The following is a 14,529-nucleotide window of genomic DNA, read 5'->3' as shown; positions in this document are numbered from 1 at the left end:
TGAAATGGGTCATGGGTCAAACGGGTAAAAAAATTTAAACGGGTCCAAACGGGTCAGGTCGGATTGGTTTGGGTAACAGGCCAAAACGGGTAATGGGTCAAATAGGTCAATCGGGTAATATACTTTTACATTTGATTTTTCACATTTATTATATTGTTTTAGTTATTAATATTTTTATTATATTTATAAAAAAAATATTAATATACATAATAATTGATATAACCATTAATGCTTTCATGAATAATTGATGGATAAAATTTGTTATGCTCGACCCATTTGACCCATTCACAAGACTCATTAGACCTGTTTATATTTATTGAAATTTAGCATTTGATACCCATTTGACCCGTTCTTTTATATTTTGTATATGACCCAATAAGTTGGAGAAAAATTCATTAGACCTTTTTTTAAGTTTTGGTTTATATTGTGAGGCTAAATGTTTTTTAAGACCTAATTGACCCTAAAGTTTGACCCATTTGACTCAAATTTGAGAGTATAAGTCTCAATTGCTAAGTATACTATTGAGGATAGAAACTCAAGCAAATATTCTAAGCAATTGTAGTATCTTTCAATGATCTCTTATATTTAGACATTAGAAATAAATATATTAATGTATCAACCCAAGTATTTGTGTTGGAAAATGATTGGTAGACTTGGAACATAAACTTAAATTGAGACAATATATATTTATGGATCGTCCATCAACACATTAAATACTTAAAATTTACTTTTCATTGTTTGTGAGGCAATTAGAAAATTGTCATTCCGTTAGTTTAGTAGAGTATAATTCTGATTGCTTGGAAGTCCGAAGATTTAAGAAGTAAAAGATGGTTCTCAACTTCTAAAGCTTAATAAAAATACTGTGTTAATGTAATATGAGCACGATGTATCGTAGAGTGTTTTCACCATTTTGCAAAGTAGACATCCGGGATGCAACTAAAGTCAACACCCTGCCGGTGTTGAATGTAAGCATCGGAATCTTGACGTTGTGAAAATGGCGTTTTGAACTTTAAAATTTTACAAATATATACGTATGAGACCTTAACTTAGTATTTAATTTGTTTTTTAACTGTTAAGTCATATATAAACATACTTAGTGATATTTTTAAGATTGTAAAAAAAAAATAAGTAATCACTTGTAATGAAACGGAAACGGAGAGAGTACTCCGTTATCCGTAATTTAATTATCCCCTCATCCTTCACATATAAAAATGATGTGGGATGAAAACTTGAGGAACAAGTAAAAGGGTTTACTTGAAGAGAAAGAAAGAAATCTGCTGGAATAATTTAAATTAGGAAACTTTGTTTTTTATTAGGAGAGTTAATTAGGGTTTATGTAGAATTAGTCTATTATAAATAGGGCTCTATTGTTTAGTTTCTAGGAACTTATTCTGAATTTTACTATCAATCAAAGAACTTGTTTCTTTATTCTTCTTGTTCTTGAATCAAGAAAACCCTAGGTGATCTGTTTTTTTTTACAGTTTTCCTGTTCACAACGTGATTATGAATCAAAAGCCTTCCGCTGTCCTACTCCAGGTGGTATCAGAGCAGCAATCGATTCTAGTTCATTCAATCTGGGTTTCTCTCAAATTGATATCTTGAATCAAGTCTATCGAAACTCATAAATCAGGGTTTACCCCAGATTTACCTATCCGTTTCAGTTATTCTGCAAAAAAAAAATATATATATATATATATATATGAAAAAAAAAGTTCCTGTTCATCGACGCTACTGTTCATCAAAGCACTGTTCATCGTCAGAAAACGCATCAGATTTATTGTTCACGAGTTAGTGTTCATCAGGCAGCACTGCTCATCGGCAGCACTATTCATCCGGCGGTACTGTTCATCGAATTTTTAATTTTTTTTTAGCTTTTACTTTCTGTCTTCAGTAGAAAAAAATAGAAAATAATAAAAAAAAAATCTGTTGTGCTGCTACTACTGCTACTGTTATTAGCAGCGGATATTGAGGTGATATTCAAATTTGCTGATTGTTATTTGGTTATTGTTACTAATGGATGACAATACAGCGCTACTCCAAGCCCTACAAGCTATTCAGCAACAGTTGCAACAACAATCACAACAACAAGTGGAACAGAATACCCGAATTCTTGAAGCAATCGCGAACTTGAATGTTCAACCAAGGAATCAAGAAAGACAACCACGAAATCGTCTTCCTATTGGAGCTGATAAAATCTATGACTCTTCGTCAAGTGAGGAGGAAGAAGTGGTTGTTGATAACCAAAATCGACAAGGAGATCGATTACCCAAGATTAGAGCTGACATCCCAACTTTCTCCGGGTCACTAGACATTGAAGGTTTTCTAGATTGGGTTTCCGAAACTGAAAAATACTTTGAGCTTATGGATATTAAGGAAGAAATTCAAGTCAAATATGTTGCTTACAAGCTTAAAGGTGCAGCTTTATCGTGGTGGGACAACCTTCAAACGGGTCGTCGTTGCCAACGAAAACAACCTGTTCGCACTTGGCGGAAGATGAAAAGGTTGATGTACGCACGTTTTCTTCCTGTTGATTATGAACAAACACTTTATGCTAATTATCATAATTGTAAACAATATTCTCGAAGCGTCACATAATACTCAGAAGAATTTCTTAGATTAGCTTCTCGAAATAATTTGAACGAATCGGATTCACAACAAGTGGCTCGTTTTAATAACGGTTTAAGAGTTGAGATTCGAGAAATTGTGTCTCTTCAGACGACTTGGACGATTGATGAAGCTATCAGATTAGCCCTTAAAGCCGAGAAAACAATCTCTAAACAAGGGGAAAAGAGCGACTCTTATAGCAACACTACATACACGAATAAGCCTTCATATATAAAGAATAACTCTGGAGGTGATACAAGCTCATTCAAAACAGCCCCTGAAGGAGATAAGAATAAACCTCCAACCGTTAGTACTTTTAAAGAGAGAAACAAGAAAACCTTAGCCAACCCGTATGCCCGACCCGTTGGGGACCGCTGTTATAAATGCCAACAAACAGGTCACACATCAAGTCAATGTCGGTCAATGAAAGCTGTAAACATGGTGGAACGAGATAATGTCAATGATGTTGAACAAAATGATGATGAAATTTTTATTGGTCCTGATGATGTTGTGAATGAGGAAGAAGATCAATACGAAGGGTACTCATATGTCGTACGTAAATTAGTGCTTGCTTCACCTAAAACGCCTGAAGACACTCAACGTCATAATATCTTTCGAACCAAATGCAAAATTAATAAAGATATTGTTGATGTCATCATTGATGGTGGAAGTAGTGACAACATCATCTCACGAGATATTGTCACACGACTTAAGTTGTCACCTCGAAAGCATCCGACACCGTACAAGATTGGTTGGATTAAAGCCGTTGGAGATGTAGGGATAACCGAACAATGTGAAGTTCCGATCTCTATGGGCAAGTACAAAGACACGATTGTTTTTGATATTGTAGATATGGATTCTTGCCATGTATTGCTAGGACGAACTTGGCAATTTGATCTAGGTGTCGTACACAATGGAAAAGAGAACACCTACACCTTCTCTAAAGATGGTAAAAAAAATTACTCTATGCCCTACTTTGGTCGAGGACAAAGCAAATAAGATTATGGTATGCATGCATGAGAGGAAGAAAAAGGAGATTTGTGCGACTACTATTCCCCCGGATATAACACCGAGAACTCGAGGACGAGTCCTTTTCAAGCAGGGGGAGAATGATGTGGGATGAAAACTTGAGGAACAAGTAAAAGGGTTTACTTGAAGAGAAAGAAAGAAATCTGCTGGAATAATTTAAATTAGGAAACTTTGTTTTTTATTAGGAAAGTTAATTAGGGTTTATATAGAATTAGTCTATTATAAATAGGGCTCTATTGTTTAGTTTCTAGAAACTTATTCTGAATTTTATTATCAATCAAAGAACTTGTTTCTTTATTCTTCTTGTTCTTGAATCAAGAAAACCCTAGGTGATCTGTTTTTTACAGTTTTCCTGTTCACAACGTGATTGTGAATCAAAAGCCTTCCGCTGTCCTACTCCAAAAAAAACTCAAAGCTGAATCAAAAATTCATTTTTATTTTATCTTTCAATCTCCAAAAAAAAACCCTAAACCTAAAATCTCTCCATTCCCTCCCTCCCTCCCAAAATGGAACACCGCCACCTCCTCCCTCACTCACAAATCCTGCAGCCGCCACCATCATCTCCGGCTGTTAGTGTGAAATATCTCCTATCCAACTTCTCCCTATGCTTATCCACCCCAAACCGCCTTCATTCCTCTCGCCGAACCCTCGCTATTCTCTCACACCACCGCCTCCATGCTCAGATCTTCTTCCATTCTCAGATCTGGTGGTTAATGGCGGTATCCGGTGGTTAATTTCCGAGTGGGACTAAATCTTTCTCCATTTGTTTGAATATTTTGGGTGAAACTAAATTTGAGTTTTAGTCTTTGATTTAGTTACTTGAAAAGTGGTGGATATTAGCTGAGGCGATAAACTGGTAGCCAGAATTCAAAACAAATGCGCTGTTTGATTTATGTTATCCATTTGTAAGTAATTGTGTTGAACTTGCCACTTTATATTTGAACTAAACCATGGTGTCACAAATTAGTAAATTTACTAGGACCTATATCCCATACACCACTTATGTGGTATTGGGTTTTGTTGTTGTTGTTATTGTGTACTAGGACCTATATCGTTCAGCACGTATTATTCATTTCAATGTGATTTATATGCAGGCAGCAAAAGGCGAAGAAGCAGCAGGATTTGAACGTTCCGCATTTGCACTATTCATCCAACCAGACTGGTCTGCTTTTAAAATCACATCTGCTATGACATCGAGTTTGTGAAATTTTATAACAATGTTTCTGGTGTTTTTTGAGATTGAACTGAAAAGGGTGTCAAAATTTCACATATGATTTTTTGTTGAAAACAGGGTGGTAAGGTAAAAGATCAGAACAGATCTGATCCAAAGGGGAAAAGGGTATCTATGTCTTTTACTTGAACCCAACAAAAATGCAAGACTTGTGGAAAGACAGTTTACCCTGTGGAGCTTTTGTCTGCTGATGGTATTGATTATCTCAAATCTTGCTTCAAATGTAGCCATTGTAAAGGTACCCTTAAGATATGATGATGATTTTTTCTTTTATATTGTTTATTTCATTTGATTTGATCTATTATAAAAAGATAATTAGTACATGAATTAATGTAAATTCTGTTGCTAATCATTGACATGTGGTTGTGTCCAAGATGTTTGTTGACTGTTTGAGATTGTAACCAAAATTTCTTGCTAAATTTTCCATAGTTAATCCATTAGGAATTTCGGAAAATTAAATGGAGGCAACTATGTTACATTTACATAATTTTATGACTGACATTAGTTATAGTTTGTGAGAATTGACACTTCTATACAAGAGTAAATTCAATAAGAACCAACGTGATTGTCAACTCAAATGTTTCGATTCTTGCTTTCTTTTTGGTATTTATGTAAGTATGCAGTATAAAACCAAGGTCAATAGTTCGAATAGTCATTTATGCTTATTTGTATCAGTGCATTTCTTATTATAACACCTTTTTACTACCCCTGCAATGTTGACTCCCTAACACCTTGAAAATGTTGACTCTTGCGAGGTTAGTAGCAAAATTATATTCTAAACACTTCGATTGCTTTTAACACATCTTAACAATATCAAAACAAATTAGTCTTTGATAAAAAATTATAAAGTAATCTGCATCATAAATAGTTAAAAAAAAATTAAACGTAAATAAAATTAGTTTTTCAGCACAACAAAATGCAACTTACCACAACTTAAGGCATGTCTTGGAAGATATGCGAGTGTTGTATCGCTTTTAATGATGGTACCATAATCCCCATTAAAGTACTCGGGTCAATGTTCAACATTTTTCCACTAACCCGGATGCCCTTCAGGTTGACGTTGTGATAAATGTTGTTTTGAAAAGTTAATTTATCTTCAAATTAAATCTACTTTATTATATATATATTTATATTTTTAAGATAAAAATGCAACCTTATTGATGGATCTGATTGAGTAAACAACATATCTCATGGAGGATAAATATCTCCTATAATCATCGAACCACTTGTGAGTCCATAACAGAGAGAGATACTATTGTTGATAACTTCTTTATCTTAAAGGCTATCAACCATCTCGAGTTTTCCATTATCAAGTCCGGTAATTTCATTAGCTAATATGTGAGTGAAACCATATTGCCTTTAAATGCATGTGAAAGACAATATTTGTGGGCTGAAGTTGCTGTTCTTGCCAAAGGCTACCACATCTTTACTCATGTGCCCGATGAGAAAACTCACATCTTGATAATGTGACTCACACATTTGTTGTTTGAATACTCGCATTTATTGCACATTTTATTGCATTTGGTTCTTTTATATGTGGACGCTGTCAATGGATTAATTGGTGGATTTTATTAAAATATTAAACGGATCAGGTCACACCTACATCTAAAATAGTCTAATTAGATTATGATTATATATAAATTAAGTGATCTAATCCATTTATTATTTTAACACAATTCACCATTTAACTCGTTGGCATCTTCCACATATAAAGGAACCAAATACAAAAAATGTGCAATAAATGCGAGTATCCAAACAACAAATGTGTGAGTGAGTCACATTATTAAGATGAGAGTTTTCTCATTGGGCACATGGGTAAAGATGTGATAGCTTTTGGCAAAGACAGTGACTTCAGTCTACAAATCCTGCCTTTCGCATGCATTTATAGGCAATTTGGTTTCACGCACATATCAGTTGATGGAATTATAAGATTTGGGCATGGAAAACTCGAGATGGTTGATAACCTTTCGGATAAAGGGGTTATCAACAATAGTTTCTCTTTCTGTTATGGAGTCACGGGTGGTTTGATGATTATGGGGGATATTTATCCCCCAAGAGTATTCTCTTATATGTAAAATATCCGACTACAAAATGCCATATGTAAGCTTCATGGATGGTGTGACGATGGGATTTGGTATCGGCTTACATGGCCGTTACAGAATTGTAACGGAGGTAAGATGTTGATAACAGGCTTATGGTTAACATATAGCATTACTAACTGTATATTATACATTAATGATTTATGATTTTTTTTTTTCTTCCAGAAAACTCTTCTTGCTATGCTGGAGAGTGGAATTGGTTTGTTCCCAGATGTTGGGTTTGCTAACATAGCTGCACAAAGTCCAGGAGAAGGATCAGTTGGTATGTAAATGTCTTCTTTTTAGAAATTATTTCTGTTTGGAATTATATTGAAGTATTGATACCGACACTAAAAGGAGACACAAAATATAGGACATCCATTTTGAAAATTTGGATACATACTTATAATTATTTGTACATTTCTGTTCTGGTACATGCTATAGAGTTCTGGTACATGCTATAGAGTTCTGCCACATACTATAAGTTCTGCTACTTGTTATAAAGTTTTAATGTTCAATGTGCTTAGCTATTTATCAAAAAAGATTTTAGATCTGCAACATTTAAAAAATCTTATTTGTTTATCCGTTTACCAAAGTATTATGTCCATCTTAGTGTTCTTATGTGTTTAAAAAAATGCCTGTTTTTCACAGGTGCGTATCTCGGAATCACTGGAAACAGGATATCAACTCCAGCTGATGCACACTTTGTGTCGTCTGCAAATCTTGGATCACTTAAGGAGGCTCTCTTATCAGCTACCTTGTATATCTCCTGCCATCCTTTTTATGTTCATATTCTGATATTTATATAAGCCATCTTGCTAAAAAATGTTGCCTTAGTGATCTTCTATGATTTAATTTGGGCCTTCATTTAAAAAAAAATAATAATAATAAAAATCCAAAAGGGATATGCGTTCTTCTAAAGTTCATTTTTTTTTCTTCCTTTTATCGTATACTAGAGGCTTTTTATCTGATGCAGTGGGGGACCAATTTGTATAGTTGAACTATATCTATATGTAAAGAAACCTTTTCAAAGTGATTATGTATCATGTTACAGTTCTGAGGATCCACATCATGAACTCCAAGCAATATTAGCAACATACGCTAGTAACCCTGAGTCAGAGTCCCGATTGAAATTACTCCTGCCTCATGTGGTCTCAACGTTTGGTTCAAACAAATCTGTTAAAGAAATAATGGAAGCTCTGGAAAATTATCAGCAAAATGCCGATTTAACAGGTAGTAGTAATATTATCAGCCCTGAAATCGACCAGTTCATTTACACCTAATGTTGGGGCTCTTTATTTAGTAGTAATATTATTTATTTGAGTTTGCAGTTTCACAGTGGGCAACAGATGCTCTTCTTGGGATTAAAAAAGGTGCTCCATTTTCTCTTTACCTCACACAACACTACTTCTCTCGAGTTGCCTCTGCGTGCAAAAATAATGAAAATGAGCTATCCAGGGTAAGTTTCGTTATAATTATCGTTATATTCACTCTTTCTTTAAGATTGATTGTTTATTGGTTATGTTTATTTGTTTGTTACATACTGGTTTTTGTTTTATGCAGTTGAATGGCGTTATGAAAATTGAATACCGCATTGCTATAAGGTCTTCATTGAGAAGTGATTTTGCTGAAGGGGTGAGGGCAGTGTTGGTGGATAAGGATCAGGTTTGCTACACCCTTTAAAAAACTAGTTATAACAAATTTAAATTTAAAATTCAAAAAAGGTTTACTTGTAATATAAAGCAAATTATTATATGATATATGATAAATATAATGAATGAACTCGTATAGATTTTTGTATTTTGACTTTTCGATTGTGCCCTTGAAAACTGTACTAGAACCCAAAGTGGAATCCATCAAGCTTAGAGGAAGTTGAAACAGGTGAAGTGGAAGCTTTGTTTAAACCTCTTGACTCAGAGGCGGATGAACTCCGAATTTGAATAGCAATAGTGAGGCAGCATTTACATTAGCAGTGTTGGAAAGGTTTAAACTTTAGCTTTTATGAGTACGTCATTGTGTATGTTGTAAAACCTTTTTAATGTTCGATACAACTATGCGATGAGTGGTTTAAGTGATCTTTGTAGTAGAATAAGTACTCCAATATGAAATAATACATGGGATAAAGTTATTAGGCTTATACATTAAGCTACATTTGACCCATGGTTTACATGAACCAGAATTGTTATATATTGAGCATAGAAAATTAGAAACTCAAGCAAATATTCTAAGCAATTGTATCTTTCAATGATCTCTTGTATTTAGACATTAGAAATATATATAGCCTTTAAGAGCCCGTGCGTTGTACGGCGACTGTTAATCAAAACAAACTGGAAATGTATATGTTATATCAATTAACGGTATGATAAAGAGAGTACAAAATGACGATTACATGACAACTACAAAATGACCAAAAACAACCTAGGAGGGACTATTAATGTACATCTCAGTTCCACTTTTCAAAAATAATACAAATACCAAATAAGTTTATACCCAATCCCATAAATATAAAACTTTGCATATGGATGGTAGATCAACCAAAAAGTAGCATCTTTGATAATTATATGTTTTGTACCACCATCAAAATTTTAAATACTTACACATCATGTAGCATCAACCAAGTCTATTACCCGCATTACCAAAAGAAAAACTGAATAAGAAGTCCCCAAAAGAAAAACAGAATAAGAAGTCCCCCAATTGGCTACTGCAATCTTCAACGAAGACAATAATAATGTATAGCCTTTGCATCTTAGGTAAAGAACTTTAGTGAGCTAAAGAAACTATAGAGCATCTCAGCTCGTATCAAAACCTTCAACGAAGACAGTGAAATGTTACATACCTTTTGCCAGCGAAGAAATCAATCACGGGCAAACTTACAACTGCACCAATCTTGCGTCAAATGTTAAGGATTATTTCAAAAAAGATCTACAATGACATAAATAATGTATATGACTTAGATTAATGTTGTTTAAATGTTTTGTTTTACAATGAAGTAGGCTAATGCTGCTCAAACTAACATGTGATATTGTTACATTATTCACTTGTGATGGCAGGTTCAATAGGTGGCGATTAACCAGCATGGAGAAGTGTTTACCTAGTCACATATATTACGAAAGACAAAGATTAAAGTTTGTAGGAAAACACTTGCTTAATATATATATATATATATATACCAATTGATGCATTAGGAAGACTTCCATAGGTGGTTCTTATTATTGCAATAGTATTGTTCTTGTAATTTTTATTAGTGGACCAAAAGATGTTTGTAGGTCAACCCGAACTATCCCATCCCAACTCATAAAATATGACATGTTTAAACCTTTAACTGTTACTCAACCCAACCCGACCCACCCACACACCTTGTAACCGATATAAAATAAGAAAGAACCCACCAATTTAAGAGTAGCAAAGTGCAGGGAAAAAATAGGTATCAATGACCAACCATTAGAACATGTGCCACCTGATGGAAAAATCCAGCTGCTTGATAGACTGATATCATCAAACATAATACATAAATATATAAATATATGGCATAAAATCTGATTTCAAAAAATATGAATTTGTTGACCTAACTTTGACCAACTCAAACCCGACTCGGCCAGTTTTTATTGACTTTGACCCGACTTTTTAGCGTTGACCTACTTTTAAAGCGCCTTTAGGCAAGTCAGGACGGGCTAGTCCCCAAACCAATGCGTCGGCCGACTCAGCCGACTTTTACAACTACGACTTTAACTATAATATTACATTGATGATCCATTACTAAATTATATATCACAATATTCAAATATATACACATTAGGAAACTTTCAAGTTTCAACCCACTTGGTTTATTCTCTTTTAAAGAACTTTTTTAGTTTAACCCTTATGATCTGTTATGTAATATGATATAACTCATAGATGGCAAACTCACCCCACATCGAAAATTATTAGGCTTCACACAATGAACATAATGTGGCACAGTGTGACTGAGCGTCTCAATTAAGGATTGCAGTTGTTTCTGTGAAGAAGAGACATGTAATAATGAACTCAAACCGCATAATAATACATACGACTAATGGTGCCTTGAGATAGAACACATAAGTAGTCAAATAGATACTATAACAGTATAGAATAGTATGCAAAAACAAAAGAAATGTGCACATACCAAGCTTCGTCTAAAAGAGCGAAGAATTCCCCCAAAAGAAAAAAAAATAAATAAAAAAATAAAAATAAAAACTAAATTAGATTCAGAAAGGGACACAACCAACTGCTACAGGTGGCTAAATGGTCGAGTTGGGTAACGTTAACCAATTGTCGTTATGGGTACTTCATAGGAAACAATTTCACTCCAAAAATATCAGCACTTCTATTTAAACGAGGTCAATAAGGTATTTAAGATAGAACTGAGTATTTAAATACAGTAACATAACTATTTAAATAGACGATTCAGGAAAGATAATGCATTTACGATATACATTGTGGATAAATTTCTACTCGTTTAACCAGTTCGGCCGTTTGACCCATTTTAAACTAACTTTTTATATTTACCAGTTAAAAAAAAACATGAAATTCACCCAAAATATAGTATTCGAATGCGTTAATACTGATACAAATTTCTTGTATTATACACTTACACTGATGAAACAAATCATTAATGAAATTAAACTTTTTTGACAAAGGCCTTAACTTAGCCTACTAAGTTATGGTACCAACATTAGCATACCCAGTTTCCCTTATTTCTTCAAGATCTTCCCCCAACAACTTAAAGTACCTTGTTATGTTGTGTGATCTTCCCTTAAAACAACTTAAAGTACCAAACCCAAGTTTTATAACCCGCAACAAAAGGGCATAAAATATTTAGTTTTCATAAACTTAAAAGGTTGATAATTCAACTGATTGCACATGATGATCATAACCTAATGATACTAAAAAATTACATGTATCATCCACTTTAATGATACCTAATTGCATTATCATGAAAGTTTATGTTTAAGTCTTACATTGAAACCCACAATTTCATAAAAAGAGTATACACAAAATTTGACAACATAAAGCTTTTGGTAAAGAAATAAACACAAACGTAATACCTCTCATCTGAAGAATAATTTCAAGAGACGCAACATCCGCTGCAATTACAACAAACTCTGATTAGAGGAGGCATTTAAACTTAAGTACATATATATGAGTGTATTTTCATCAACTGACTTTAAAGTGACATACATTCTGTATACCACAGTAGTGACCTCACCCAATCTGCAATCTGGTATGACATACATGTACCTGTTAGAAGAACCCTTGGCAGATTTTTCAATAAGATTATCTGGTATGACCTCACCCAATCTGCAATCTGCTAATCAGCAAGGCACTCAGCAATGGTCGAGAGAAGATAGATAGCCCGGTTAACATGCCTTAAATGTGAGATATCAACAGCCTGACGCCTAACAACACCAGCAGACCCAATTCTGGTAGCATCTTCTCTCGGTGCACTGCGATTTTTCAATAAGATTATCAATTAGCATTCATAAATAACCAAAAATACATCATTTTTCGTTTATACAACCAAATTAAAACAACCGACGAGTTTAACTATACCCATTGAAGATGGCATCAATGATGATTTGAATGGGGTTGGCATCAGTCAAGAGATAAATTATCTCCATGGTATGTTTAACAATGCGAACAGTCATAATGAACTATAAAACACTCATAATGAACTACAAAATAATTGCATCATATACACACATATACAAGTATCTAAGTGTAAATTCAATCTATAGTTTTAAAAGCAAAAACATATATTGTGAATTCTGTAGCTATAGCCAGCTTAGGAGAAATTCAATTATACACTCAAAATCAACAAACAAACAACATAACAGTGAAACACTAAAGTCATTAATCTTGTAATAATAGTTTATCGGAGCGAGATTTGCCGACAACAACAATAGGTGCGACCTCCTTCTTATACTTATGGAAACAAACTGTAAACATAAGCATGACGTTACTAAACATCACGAGCATAAAAAATGCTACATATATTTATATACATAAATCTATTAAAACCAAATCGAAAAAATCAAATCTTAGGGTTAATTGCAATAAACAGAGAAAAGGAAAACCCTAACGGTTACCAGGAATTCCAATTCTGTAGCTATTGGTCAATGATTAAAAAAAAAGGGCAAAATAAGAAGGACGAATTTGAAAGGGAAAACCTGCGACGGAAATCAACAACAGAAGATAATCAACAATTAACAATACCTCAAACTTTTCAATAACAACTCAATATACAAACGGATGAAATAGTAACGAAACAGACGATGTTCATCATTTTGGCGAATAAGATGAACAATAAAATCCAAATATATGAAACCCTAATGCACGCCGTTTTTATGTAAAATCCAACAAAATCTGTATCATCGTGTTCGGAAATTCATTGTTGTGTTATTTGGTTGTGTTCCTTTGATTTGAATTTCGCAACCCTAATTTTGAAGAGGAGGAAGAACGTAAAAACGATTGAGAAACGGTTTATGTTTTAGTTAATTGATTAATAATTAATTTAATCCGCAAGTTATACAGTGACAGGTGTCATAATGTCAGATTAATTAACAATAATCATGATTAATTAGAATAAATCCACGTCATTAAAAATTCCTTTAATCACTCAGCTGCAGACACGTGCATGTAAACCACACGCTTTATGTGATGGATATATATATATATATATATATATATATATATATATATATATATATATATATATATATATATATATATATATATATATATATATACTAGTTTTATGAGCCCGTGCGTTGCACGGCTGTTGTACAAATTAGTATTCGATATTGTACTTTATCAAATGTATAAATCATATATTTTGAATAATAATTGTATCGAAAACATTAGTATTGAATACTAACGTGAGCACGTGCATTGCACGACAATTTTGTAAATTAATATTCGATAATATTAGTATTAGAAGATATATCCAAAATGATTTTTACTTGTTCCACCATAATTTCATGCTTTTTTTCCTAACATACCCTTAATAAATTAGAACAAAAAGTTTTAAAAATTTTGTGTAAGCCTATCGTTAAGGGTATTATAGGAATTTTGAGTGGAATAAGTAAATCTAATGGTGAAAATATCAATATCAATTTATTACAATAAAAAAAAAATCGTTTATTACTAATAGCATTTATATAAAAAAACATTAGTATTGAATGCTAATGCATATATTATGAGCCTGTTTATGTGGTATATTGTTTATTTAAATCGTTATTTATACTAAAAAGAAATAGATCAAAAGAATTCAGATAAAAAATAATGGAGTGACACGTGATATAAAATAATATAAAGTATATATAGATTAAAAAAATGATAGTTTGACTATTCGTGAAATATGATACCGATCATCCGCCTAACTTTGTCTAGTATTAAATTTACATTGTATTTGGCTAATTAACAAATCACATGTTAGAATAGATAGCTACTCTATTTTTAAAGTTGAGTTATATTATTATTATTATTATTATTATTATTATTATTATTATTATTATTATTATTATTATTATTATTATTATTATTATTTTATTTTTTTGAAAAGCAAGTTAT

At 32.9% G+C, this 14,529-nt stretch overlaps 1 protein-coding gene and 1 long non-coding RNA gene across 11 annotated transcripts; one reads left to right on the top strand and one right to left on the bottom strand.

Annotated features, from left to right (window-relative positions):
• The first annotated feature begins 4,129 nt into the window (after positions 1–4,129).
• Positions 4,130–9,131, top strand: LOC139871820 (3-hydroxyisobutyryl-CoA hydrolase-like protein 3, mitochondrial). 8 transcript variants are annotated; one of them, XM_071859563.1, is made up of 10 exons: positions 4,130–4,542; positions 4,728–4,795; positions 4,925–5,102; positions 6,970–7,036; positions 7,129–7,225; positions 7,594–7,702; positions 7,997–8,178; positions 8,274–8,401; positions 8,506–8,607; positions 8,781–9,131. In XM_071859563.1, exons 4-10 carry the CDS (start codon positions 6,974–6,976, stop codon positions 8,880–8,882), a joined length of 783 nt encoding a protein of 260 aa, XP_071715664.1. In that variant the 5' UTR covers positions 4,130–4,542; positions 4,728–4,795; positions 4,925–5,102; positions 6,970–6,973; the 3' UTR covers positions 8,883–9,131. The 8 variants fall into 8 exon arrangements, with proteins under 8 accessions (XP_071715664.1, XP_071715662.1, XP_071715667.1 ...); XM_071859561.1 differs by having other exon boundaries at positions 4,728–4,830; XM_071859566.1 differs by lacking the exon at positions 6,970–7,036 and having other exon boundaries at positions 4,728–4,830.
• A 158-nt stretch (positions 9,132–9,289) lies between these two features.
• LOC139871822 (uncharacterized) lies at positions 9,290–13,413 on the bottom strand. Of its 3 annotated transcripts, XR_011766778.1 has the most exons (7): positions 13,174–13,413; positions 12,139–12,404; positions 12,006–12,044; positions 10,850–10,936; positions 10,382–10,428; positions 9,957–10,033; positions 9,290–9,864 (listed from the first exon to the last, which is right to left on the bottom strand). It is a non-coding gene; the product is annotated as an uncharacterized lncRNA (long non-coding RNA). The 3 variants fall into 3 exon arrangements; XR_011766777.1 differs by lacking the exon at positions 13,174–13,413 and having other exon boundaries at positions 12,139–13,148; XR_011766779.1 differs by lacking the exon at positions 13,174–13,413 and having other exon boundaries at positions 12,199–13,148.
• Positions 13,414–14,529: the final 1,116 nt, after the last annotated feature.

Source organism: Rutidosis leptorrhynchoides, chromosome 10, assembly GCF_046630445.1.
Source record: "Rutidosis leptorrhynchoides isolate AG116_Rl617_1_P2 chromosome 10, CSIRO_AGI_Rlap_v1, whole genome shotgun sequence".
Classification (NCBI taxonomy): Eukaryota; Viridiplantae; Streptophyta; class Magnoliopsida; order Asterales; family Asteraceae; genus Rutidosis; species Rutidosis leptorrhynchoides.
The sequence above is the reverse complement of the archived record's forward strand: the minus strand, read 5'-3'. Positions and strand labels throughout refer to the sequence as shown.

Excerpts from the sequence above, each read along its gene's own strand:
- LOC139871820 (XM_071859559.1), top strand. The coding sequence starts at position 6,956 with ATGCCATATGTAAGCTTCATGGATGGTGTGACGATGGGATTTGGTATC. Across the intron at positions 8,179-8,273 it reads AAATGCCGATTTAACAGGTA|TTTCACAGTGGGCAACAGAT; the intron begins GTAGTAATATTA and ends TTGAGTTTGCAG. Across the intron at positions 8,608-8,780 it reads TGTTGGTGGATAAGGATCAG|AACCCAAAGTGGAATCCATC; the intron begins GTTTGCTACACC and ends AAACTGTACTAG.